The sequence below is a fragment of the Oncorhynchus mykiss genome, chromosome 10, assembly GCF_057628025.1.
Source record: "Oncorhynchus mykiss isolate SJ-2025 chromosome 10, ASM5762802v1, whole genome shotgun sequence".
Lineage (NCBI taxonomy): Eukaryota > Metazoa > Chordata > Actinopteri > Salmoniformes > Salmonidae > Oncorhynchus > Oncorhynchus mykiss.
The window spans coordinates 55646170-55658628 of record NC_143031.1 but is presented as its reverse complement, the minus strand read 5'-3'; the positions used below and the strand labels follow the sequence as shown (position 1 = coordinate 55658628).

At 39.2% G+C, this 12459-nt stretch overlaps 1 protein-coding gene across 1 annotated transcript; it reads left to right on the top strand.

Annotated features, from left to right (window-relative positions):
* The first annotated feature begins 5625 nt into the window (after nucleotides 1-5625).
* LOC110534932 (uncharacterized) lies at nucleotides 5626-11335 on the top strand. Its single transcript, XM_090188637.1, has 12 exons — nucleotides 5626-5654; nucleotides 6074-6141; nucleotides 6578-6643; nucleotides 6818-6892; nucleotides 7192-7245; nucleotides 7350-7421; nucleotides 7752-7781; nucleotides 9305-9343; nucleotides 9458-9508; nucleotides 10295-10342; nucleotides 10593-10627; nucleotides 10718-11335. The coding sequence occupies exons 2-11, from the start codon at nucleotides 6088-6090 to the stop codon at nucleotides 10611-10613; spliced, it is 510 nt and encodes a 169-aa protein (XP_090044763.1). The 5' UTR covers nucleotides 5626-5654; nucleotides 6074-6087; the 3' UTR covers nucleotides 10614-10627; nucleotides 10718-11335.
* The last annotated feature ends 1124 nt before the right edge of the window (nucleotides 11336-12459 follow it).

Sequence of the window (12459 nt, the reverse complement as noted above, 5' to 3'; positions counted from 1 at the left end):
CACCAAACATGTGGAAGAAGGTGCTCTGGTCAGATGAAACCAAAATTGAACTTTTTGGCAACAATGCAAAACGTTATGTTTGGCGTAAAAGCAACACAGCTCATCACTCTGAACACACCATCCCCACTGTCAAACATGGTGGTGGCAGCATCATGGTTTGGGCCTGCTTTTCTTCAGCAGGGACAGGGAAGATGGTTAAAATTGATGGGAAGATGGATGGAGCCAAATACAGGACCATTCTGGAAGAAAACCTGATGGAGTCTGCAAAAGACCTGAGACTGGGATGGAGATTTGTCTTCCAACAAGACAATGATCCAAAACATAAAGCAAAATCTACAATGGAATGGTTCAAAAATAAACATATCCAGGTGTTAGAATGGCCAAGTCAAAGTCCAGACCTGAATCCAATCGAGAATCTGTGTAAAGAACTGAAAACTGCTGTTCACAAATGCTCTCCATCCAACCTCACTGAGCTCGAGCTGTTTTGCAAAAATGTCAGTCTCTCGATGTGCAAAACTGATAGAGACATACCCCAAGCGACTTACAGCTGTAATCGCAGCAAAAGGTGGCGCTACAAAGTATTAACTTAAGGGGGCTGAATAATTTTGCACGCCCAAGTTTTCAGTTTTTGATTTGTTAAAAAAGTTTGAAATATCCAATAAATGTCGTTCCACTTCATGATTGTGTCCCACTTGTTGTTGATTCTTCACAAAAAAATACAGTTTTATATCTTTATGTTTCAAGCCTGAAATGTGGCAAAAGGTCGCAAAGTTCAAGGGGGCCGAATACTTTCGCAAGGCACTGTATATTCCACAATGTGTAAACAGCAAAAATACAATTAACACATTGTAATAATGTATAGATCAATAATGTATAGATCAATCAAAGAACAATCAAAACAACGAAGGCTATTAAAATATAGTTTTTTTCAAATATAATGTGTCCCTAAGTTTTATGTCATTGGTGTTACCACCTTCAAAATCACTCATTAGAGAGATATACAAGAACCTTGCGCATTTTGTCAAAGACAATGCTTTGCAGTGCTAGCTGCATTACTATAGATCCTGGTTCAATCCCAGGCTGTGTCGCAGCCGGCCACAACCGGGAGACCTATGAGGCGGCGTACAATTGGCCCAGCGTCGTCCGGGGTATGGAAGGTTTGGCCAGGTTATCCTTGTCCCATCACTTAATGCAACTCCAGAATACAAAAAAAAATACAAAAAAAAATACAAAAATTTAAAAAAGTTTACATGTACACCCATGTCCGTAACGGACATCACTCTGCTTGCTAAGCGAGTACCACATCCCCCCCGATTCGGGTCTCATACTTGGCTCGAACTCGGGACCTCTGCTTTTCTAACACGCACGCGTGACCGCCCTCCTTGGCAACATTCCAACGGTTTGAGCCAACCAAAAGGTATGAATTGGATGGCTCCATCCGTGACATTTCAAGTTAGCTGTGGAGTGAGCTTAAGCTATGTTCTTAACTCCGTTACACCCACAGGCAGTTGTTAAAACTGAAATTCATGAGTATTCACCAAGAAATGGAATCAAAAACAAAAGCAACACACAAACTAAAGCATAGACGTTTACGTAACACAGAAACAACCCTCAAGACGATCCCAAAAATTACATTACAAACTTAAAATACACTATATATATATATATATATATATATATATATATATATATATATATATATATATATATATATATATATATATTGATTGAGGTAGTATATACATTTAAATACCCTCAAAATGATATAACACTGATAATTGTAAACAAAAGTCCCAGTACCAAGTTCTCTCTCACTTTCCTAGTTTAGCCATAATTTAATAAATGTTTCTAACATATTACCTTGCAAAGCAAGCCCTTTAGGGTATCTAGTGGAGTGCTTCTAGCCTTCCCCAGGTACCAAACAAATTGATAGTCAATACAAAAATATGAGCTATATATTGTCAGGCCTTGTCCAATGTACTACTAGCAAATTACTTTGGGATTGCCAGTGTACAGGCTAGCTAGCCAGCCTAGCTAAGTACACATTCAGATTTTAAAACTGCAATACAAAACAACCATTGACAATAATTAAGGGCCACATAAATTATGAAAATATGTTGCCTATATAATCTATCATCATAAAGTCATTTTGTGGCCAATAGCCAGCAAACATTTCAACGTAGCTATATAGATGGATAGCGTTGCAAGCATGCTAAGCAAGAAAATAGCATTGCCAACTAAATAAGATTGCCAGTACAATGTAAAAATAAGCAGGCCGATCTTACTAACAACGATGAAATGAATCCACAAAAAGTTAGTCCTTGTCATTCTTCCTACAAAACACATTTAGCAATAGATATTCAATGAGTGATTCTGCAGCTGTGGAGGGAGTTCATTTTCAAGTCATTGCTTTTTTTAAAACAATACCAACAAACAAATGAAATCCAACTAAAGTCAGTTTTCAAATGTTATCATATAGTGAGGTTAAGACTATCAGCTGGAATACTATGACTCTGTGTTGTTAGTTTTGCGAAGAAATAACATACATGCTTCAATTTAAAGGTAGACTCATCTATACACAAAGTAAACAACAGTATCGGAGCCACTTGCGCAACCAATCAAATCAGAGTTTATTTGTCTCGTGCGCCGAATACAACAAGTGTTGACCTTACAGTGAAATGCTTACTTACAGGCTCTAACCAACAGTGCAATTTCTAAAAAGAAATATTAAAAAAGGTTTTTGGTGAGCTAGGTAAGTGAAGAAATAAAAACAACAGTAAAAAGATAGTGAAAATAACAGAAGCGAGGCTATATACAGTGGCGAGGCTATAAATGTGGCGAGGCTATAACAGTATCGAGGCTATATACAGGCACCGGTTAGTTGGGCTGATTGAGGTAGTATGTACATGCAGATATGGTTAAAGTGACTATGCATATATGATAAACAGAGAGCTGCAGTAGAGTAAAAGAGGGGTTGGCAGGTGGTGGGTGGTGGGTGGTGGGTGGCAGGACACAATGCAAATAGCCCGGGTAGCCAATGTGCGGGGGCACCAGTTGGTCGGGCTAATTGAGGTAGTATGTACATGAATATATTGTTAAAGTGGCTATGCATTTATTTTTTTATTTTTATTTATCCGTTATTTTACCAGGTAAGTTGACTGATAACATGTTCTCATTTGCAGCAACGACCTGGGGAATAGTTACAGGGGAGAGAAGGGGGGTGAATGAGCCAATTGTAAACCGGGGATTATTAGGTGACCGTGATGGTTTGAGGGCCAGATTGGGAATTTAGCCAGGACACCGGGGTTAACACCCCTAATCTTACGATAAGTGCCATGGGATCTTTAATGACCTCAGAGAGTCAGGACACCCGTTTAACGTCCCATCCGTAAGACGGAATATTTAATAAACAGAGAATAGCAGCAGCGTAAAAGAGGGGTTGGTGGGGCAAACAATGCAAATAGTCCGGGTAGCCATTTGATTACCTGTTCAAGAGTCTTATGGCTTGGGGGTAAAAACTGTTGAGAAGCCTTTTTGTCCTAGACCTGGCACTCCGGTACTGCTTGCCATGTGGTAGAGTAGAGAGAACAGTCTATGACTGGGGTGGCTGGGGTCTTTGACAATCTTTAAGGCCTTCCTTTGACACCGCCTGGTATTGAGGTCCTGGATGGCAGGCAGCTTAGCCCCAGTGATGTACTGGGCCGTACATACTACCCTCTGTAGTGCCATGCGGTCGGAGGCCGAGCAGTTGCCATACCAGGCAGTGATGCTCTCAATGTTGGAGCTGTAGAACCTTTTGAGGATCTGAGGACACATGCCAAATCTTTTTAGTTTCCTGAATGGGAATAGGCTTTGTCGTGCCCTCTTCACGACTGTCTTGGTGTGTTTGGACCATTCTAGTTTGTTGGAGATGTGGACACCAAGGAACGTGACGCTCTCAACCTGCTCCACTACAGCCCTGTTGATGAGAATGGGAGTGTGCTCGGTCCTCATTTTCCTGTAGTCCACAATCATCTCCTTAGTCTTGGTTACGTTGAGGAAGAGGTTGTTATTCTGGCATCACCCGGCCAGGTCTCTGACCTCCTCCCTATAGGCTGTCTCGTCGTTGTCGGTGATCAGGCCTACCACTGTTGTGTCATCTGCAAACATAATGATGGTGTTGGAGTCGTGCCTGGCCACGCAGTGAGTGAACAGGGAGTACAGGAGGGGACTGAGCACGCACCCCTGAGGGGCTCCAGTGTTGAAGATCAGCGTGGCAGATGTGTTGCTACCTACCCTCACCAACTGGGGTTGGCCCGTCAGGAAGTCCAGGATCCAGTTGCAGAGGGACGTGTTTATCCCAGGATCCTTAGCTTATTGATGAGCTTTGAAGGTACTATGGTGTTGAACGCTGAGCTGTAGTCAATGAATAGCATTCTCACGTAGGTGTTCCTTTTGTCCAGGTGGGAAAGTGCAGTGTGGAGTGCAATAGAAATTGCATAATCTGCGGATCTGTTTGGGCGATATGCAAATTGGAGTGTGTCTAGGGTTTCTGGGATAATGGTGTTGAAGTGAGCCACTACCAGCATTTCAAAGCACTTCATGGCTACAGACTTCATGGCTAGTCCTCGCCAAAAAGATTGAAAGGAAGTGTCGGAACATTTTACATAGATTTTCTAACATGTATTTAACCCCATATATTTGATACTAAACTGTCTCAAAATACAGTATACTTGCACAAATGTTTTCAACTGGTACCGGGTGAGTCTTGTGAGGCCTGTGGGCGTTCTAGAGCGAAACAACCGACATGTACGTATTTGTGAGAGTCTCACCTTTCCACAGGGGTGTGTAGCCCAAAATGTTCCGACGCTGCAGACAGAAGTTGGTAGATCGGCTGTACCGACTTCAGACGAGTCCCAAAACGCTTGTGGGGTGAAAAATGGAGAACACCATTGTGTTCCTAAGAGTCTCATCTTTCTATAGAGGGGTCATAACAGTGGTCACAAAAGTTGGCGGATCTTTCTACAGACAAGCCCTATAACTCTTGTGGGGAGCAAATCAGAGAACAAACTTGCCATACAAAACATGGTTATATAAAATTATGTCAGTTTAAGCTAGAGATATATATTCTTGCATTGGATGCGTCTCAATCCAGTCACACTTCTGCATCTGCGGTGAAAGGTGACAGAGCAAGAGCGGTGCTTGTCAGACCATGAGACAAGGTTTGGCCTATTATGACCACTCTATGCAAAGATGAGACTCTCACGAACACGATGGTGTTATCAATTGGATTGCTAATATACTTGACCAATTTACAGTACACTTGATGTTGCATTGTGTTGTTGTTTAAGAAAATATTCAATTAATTGTTGTTGAATATGGTTTGTTTACTATAATTTCACACAGGTTTGCGATAAGATATGCTTTCCAATAAATGTGCTGAAGTGTGCACTATTGCAGACAGTGTAATCAGCCATGCTCTGCTATTATGATGACTATACTATATCTGACCACTGTCATTTACCAAAGCTCATGACTAGACAGCCCTATTCTCATTCACTAAGTGATGTCACAGCAGGTCAATGTTGGTTGGCTGAAATCTCAACTGACACGGTTTAAAAGCAGAGATAGATCTCTGCACTCCATATTCCTCATCTATACTGGTATCACCAAAGGTAATGTGGCTAGAACTTGTCTATTTAAAATGCATTTTATCTGGATGTTGTACAAAGTAATGGTATGGGATTCTTTATACATATGAATTTACAGAATGCTTTGAGTGCCTAAGGATTCTCACAACAACATTGCAAGTGTTAATATCTTTAATAGAGTTAAGTTTAACAATCAAAGTGTCTCTATAGTGTCCCACACTACACAGAGTTATTGTTAGACTTTTATAAGTGTTAGGTTTTTAAAACTTTCACATAATTTCTGTAAGCAATATGTTAAAAATGAAAACAGACCAACACTGGTTATTGTTGCAGTCATTCAACACTGGGGTTCAGTGTTAAAATGTGTATTGTGTAATAGAGTTGACTACTTTTTGACACTGGGGGGTGTTAACTTAACATTATACCTCTCTTTCATGTGCAAGGTTCTCCTTTGAAAATGAAGATCACCATTATGTGCCTTTGTTTGGCCAGCTCAATATCTGCTGCTCCAGTAAGTTTGAAAAAATGGGCAAGGAAAACTTTACTACTGTATTTCTCAAGAGTAGGAATTTGAATACACATAGAAAGTGGACACGCAAGGGTGTGCGTCACAATGGAAAAAATGTAAACACAACTTGAGACTCCCTCGTCGTTTTTGGAGACAGGTTATTGACATGGCATCACTACAGTAGCTAGTTTATAAGCAATTGTTAACTACCTGTTAATACTTTGAACTGGCTAGTTAATAGTCTTGACTAACTGTGAGGCAAAACAATTCACTTAGCCTATTAGTTAATTACCTTTTGATATTCTATGACGTCTTCACTTTCCAAGCATATATTCACGTCTCATCTTCCACTGAGTGTCTGTCAACAGTCTGTCATTTCTTTAAATTGACTATGGCTTTTCAAAATTGTGATTGTTTAGTATTTGTTCAATATTCACAGCGTCAACCTTACTTCAATTACTTGCCCCACTATGGGGATCCAAGGCAATCAGGACCACCCACACAAGTAAGAACAAATGCATATTGTAATATTCTACTGCATTCTGTTGGTCACCTTCTTTCTTAGGTGTGGTTCAACATAGTATGAAACAATACATAACATGAGAAGATTGATTGAGTACTGAAATTAATCTATGAGGACACTTTTGTTTGACCTTTGACCCAAGTGTTTAATCCCCAGGTGAATGAGGGCCTCTACCCAGCAGGCCAGCCTTACCCTCAGCCTGGACTCAATGACCCTGTCAGCATGGAAATAGTACGCTCTTACATCATCTTCACTATGAGACCTCTATTAGACCTCTCTAAAATTATATGATCAAAGAATTGTCTTTTTAGTGACTTAATGACCTACATTAAGTTATTACTTACTTCATTATTACTTACTTCATTATTTACTTTCTCTTGACTTATCATTTGCCTATTTAATTCAGACTGTGATGAGTAATCATCTTGAACTTTAGCAGTTACACTGGAGTTTTGTCTTAATTACATAGAGAGTATTTTTTATTTATTTGTAATGTGTAACTGTTTTGTTTGTTTTACTTTATATTATAGGTGTTTCCACAGAGATTCCCTGGATGGTCTACTGGTGGCCAGATCAATGGACCAGTAAATACTATAGATACTACTAAAACATACATCACCTTCTTTAATATATCAACCATCCTCCACATTGAACATTCCTTTTAACTTTCCCCTTTCTTTTCTTTCAGCAGTCCTATCCCTCTCAAGCCTTCATCAAATATTCCCTACCTAAGGCCCCAGGAAGAAAGAGTGTAGAAATTGTAAGTGTTGTCTCAAGTTGAGTTACTTATCCCTCCTCAGAATTATAGGTGTTGTAGTATGTGAAGAAATCTCTCTCTTCAATTACAGCTATATGAAATTTGATAGGCACTATTTAAGTTCAGTTGACTCATGACTTTAAGTGGCTAAAGTTAGGACATGGTACATTCCAAGTTGCACAGCAGGAAATTAGTGTTGTTATACTGTATGTGTTTTGTAAGAGAACCCATCCATTTAATATCTTACTCAAGCACAGATCACATTGAATGTATTTTATCTATACTGCAGTAGTTTAATGACTGTTTCTCTGTTTCTTTTCTCACATATTAAAGTACTACCCCTATGACTTTGTGCAGCAAAAGGTAAATCCTGATATCATTTACTTGTTTACAACCAATCATTTTATTTCAGTGGGACCTGGATCAGAGTAGGTGAGCAGAATGGAACCATTTGAAATCCAGGGCATAGCTCATGGAGCGGTGCTCGCGCACAACTCCAGCTCTCCACTTCCTTTCCATCACTGCTCTGCACTCATAAGAAAAAAAAATGCTGCTCCAATTTGCTGCATTCATTTTTGTGACTACCTGGACCTACCATTTGGTTTTGAAGTTTTGAAACACAGTCAAATTATTTGAATGAAAATGATTTGAATTAACATGAAAAGGTGATTGTAAGAAGTGCACATCATTTAAAATAGGCCACATGTCATATTAAACAGCATGTAAACATTGTAAATAGGTTAAGAGCCTGACAGGGTGCCTAAAATAAATTATATAGGCAAGATTTCCAGGCTATAGCTATACAAATGAATACATTTAGAAGAATTTGGGAGTGCGACAGGGTAGTGTGGTGCGGACATAAAGCACTGTCACGGTTGTTTGTAGAATTAACGGACCAAGGCGCAGCGTGGATGGAGGTCCACATGTTTAATTAAAGAAACTCACCAAAACAATACAGAACCAAAAACTAAACGTGAAGTCAATTGCAGTGCACACTGGCAACTACACACAAACAAACAAGATCAAGTGGGAAAAGGCTACGTAAATATGATCCCCAATCAGAGACAACGATAAACAGCTGCCTCTGATTGGGAACCATGCCAGGCCAACATAGACATATAATAACCTAGATAACCCACCCTAGTCACACCCCTACCTAACCAACATAGAGAATTATAGGCTCTCTATGGTCAGGGCATGACAAGCACTCAGCATTTAAACAACATTTCGTTATATTAAATCATTATGGCCTATATATTGTGCATATAGGCTGCGACTTACTTAGAATTAATTACAAATGAAACTAAAAATTACGTATTTTTCTGCCTTTGAATTCAATTTTGGAATATGTTTTTTTTGCAACACAAGTTTGGCCAGTCTGTGGCTTCAGGCTCGTGCAATGGTGCACTGAGAGCAGGCCAGTAGCAGAGAAAATCCTCGCCACACTTGCACACTTTTTGCAAGACTGGGCAGAGATACAGAGTTGCTTTTTGATTTTTCTTTAGGTAGTTCTAAAGGTTTTTAGGGAAAATAACACGATCACAATGAAAAGCTCCTTGAACGCCAGGCGTATTGGGCCATAATTAATCATGGCCTATTGATTCGATAATATAACAAAAAGGAACGAAACGTTTAAGAGATCTAATTTGTAGTTTATAAATACTTTGCTGCAATGATACACTTAGTTTTCTACCCACCTCCTACCTTACTTTTATCATGTGCACGTAGTAAGTACACTCTCATGTACATATAAATGCATACATATACTCTGAAATGGATATATCACGTTAAATATCAATAATATGTTTAATCTGGTGTAAACATTTGTATCTTAGTTAATCCATTCTGTCATTAAAGGATGTCTGAGCTATTTCTTTTTGTTTCAGATGATGCCAAATATCCCTCAGATGCCACAGATTCCAAACGTGAGTACAACATTTAATCACTCAAAAAAATAATAATAATAATTTCAGACATTTTCGTATTGATGTTGGAATTTTTGTATCTTTTTGCTTTATTTTTGTTTTATCTTTTCACAGCTGTTCCCGAATGAATACCAACCACAAACTGTGCCACAGCAAAGACCCAATGTAGGACATCCCTTTCTTGACCTTTAGTTATTGTAATGGGTGCAAAGATGTACGATGTACAAGACGTTTCCTTGACTACAGATGCTATAGAGCAGGGGTCAAAGTGGGGTATTGCGGCCAAATCTAAAAATATATCTAATTTTAATGTATCTTTTATTTTAATGAATATTGCTTGCAACAATGGAATAAACACATTTTGGAGAAAGGATCAGTGGAAAGAGTTTAGAGGGTGCAATATAATGCAATGTAATATTATTACACCACAATTTATGTTCTTGGGCCTTATATGCAAAACATGGGCCTGGGAGGCTCACAGGGATATTGGTATCCACAGTGGTCATCAATTATAAAAATGTTCAACAAAATTCTTCTTGTATTCCCCTAAATGTTTGTTTTGAACATAATTCACTGTAAATTTAAGCTTTACAATTGCTAAAGGTTATTCCTGCCCCAAAGAAACATTTTCAGAGTTGCAGGATATTAACTTTAAAACTGCAACATGCAAAGTGGGGGCCTTTAAAATGTTATTTCCAGTGTCAAGAGACGTAGTCTGGCCAAACACTACAGAGGTCATAGTAAAACTGCTTGTATGCTATTTTTATTGAACTCTAAAGTAAGAGTTGTGTTCTGATGTTATGAGGGGGTCCCTCGTGAATTTGTTATCACAAAAGGTGTCCCAGATACAAAAAGTTTGGAAACCCCTGCTCTGGTGTCCAAGACAACAGGTGCTCTTTTTTTCTGCAGATCCCATTCCCCCCATACAACTCTCAACTTCCTCATTCCCAGGATCCTTTGCAGCCAGCTCAGCAGGAGCAGACAGTGCAGACAGGCCAGGTTGGAAAGCTAGAACTCTATCTATCATAACTATATGTACAACTTCTTTCCTGAACATCATTTGGAAAAGATGTACCCTCTTTTCACATACTCTTTTACTATATGTCATCTGTGGTTTAAGCAATACAACAATGACAGTGAACTTTTGACTGAAAGTGATTTATGTTTTTTCTACCTACTCGTTTAGAAGATGTCATCTATAGCTTAGGGGGAATCCAAGAATGACAGTGACATTTTTCTTTGTCCACAGGTACCTCATGTGCAACCATAGAATGGGAACTGAATGTAAGTCTTAATTATGCTGTAAAGTCCTTTGACAACCAAATGAAGACACAATATATTTTGTTCATTACATTATTCCTGCTGTTTTTTTAGTTACCAGCTTGAAGGAAGTGCAAAGTCTGCCGACCCAGAGAAGACCAGATGATTTGCTGCTTCAATATGGCCTATTGATATTAATTGGGGTATTTACAGTAGTATGGTTATGAGTATCAATGTAGAGTGTTAATCTACTGTCCTTTAGAGTTTTTCCACTTGAAGTTTCTAGCGAAGGCTATTGTAATTAGTATAATAAGCATGCATCATTGATATTACAGTAGGCAATAGAGAGTATGGGTGGACATTATCTGGGTGGACATGCAATCTTTTCTTTGCTACATTTAACTTAAGCCATGTATTTTAGTAAAGGCAATTAAAGTATGTTTTACTAGCAATCATTGAGTGTTTTCCCTGTATAATGTCTTTGTGTGAATTTGAAGAGTATAATAAGTTATTTGATTAAACAGTTCATTTTATTAAATTATTCTTTAACAGTACAATATCTGTAGGTGTTCATTTCAGTTGAACAGTGTGGATCGATGGATATCTGTTGATAATAACAATCAATGTCCATTAGTTTATGGACTTACTTTACTGCAAAAGGAGTTACCATTAACTGTAATGCTTCATGGCCATAAAAGTCAAAAATGTATAATAAAGTTTTGAATTTAAACAGTCATATCACAGTTATTTTGCTAAGCCTTATATTGGCCAATTTTGACTATAGAATAAGCATTGAATGTCACTCCAAAATACATTTCACTGCATAGGCCTCCAAATCGACATAAATATATATTGTGCGTTGTAGTGTAACAGAATTGCAAACCAAAAGAAAGTATTCTGGGTCCTACAGTAGCAGCCAGGTTCAATGGGATGATCCTACAAAATAAACAAATAAGAGAAACATTACCAACAAGTACACTACATGACCAGATGTATGTGGACACCTGCTCGTCTGGACCTAGCTTTGGGGCAGGTAACATTGTACTGGCATTCGCAAACCCAGATTAGTCCGTCAGACTGCCAGATGGGGAAGCGTGTTTCCACTGCTCCAGAGTCCAAAACTCAAAACGACTATACAAAACTCAAAACGACACTTGGCATTGCGTATGGTGATCTTAGGCTTGTGTGCAGCTTTTTGGCCATGGAAACCCATTCTGATGTTGCTTTCAGAGGCAGTTTGGAATTCGGTAATGAGTTTTGCAACCAAGGACAGACGATTTTTACACTCTACGCACCTCAGCACTCGGTGGTCCCTTTCTGTGAGCTTGTGTGGCCTACCACTTCGTGGCTGAGCCGTTGTTACTCCTAGAGGTTTGCACTTCACAATAACAGCACTTACAGTTGGCCGGTGCAGCTCTTAATGGGCAGAAATTTGACTAACTGACTTGTTGGAAAGGTGGCATCCTACGACGGTGCCAAGTTGAAAGTCACTGAGCTCTTGCTTTTAGGCTTCCTATCAATTAATTGCAGATCAGTGATTAACTCAAGGGAGTCAGAAAGGATACAAGTATTAAAACCAGGCCTAATACAGTGCCTTCAGAAAGTAGTCACACCCCACTGTCACGCCCTGACCATAGAGAGCCCTCGGTTCTCTATGGTGTTAAGGTCAGAGCGTGACAAGAGGGATGTTCTAGTCATTTATTTTCTATGTGGCTAATTTGTATGGTTCCCAATAAGAGGCAGCTGGTAATCGTTGTCTCTGTTTGGGGATCATATTTAGGAAGCCCTTTCTCCCTCCTGCTTTGTGGGATATTGTTTTGGTTAGTGCTTTGTGCGCGCCGTGATGGCACGTTTGT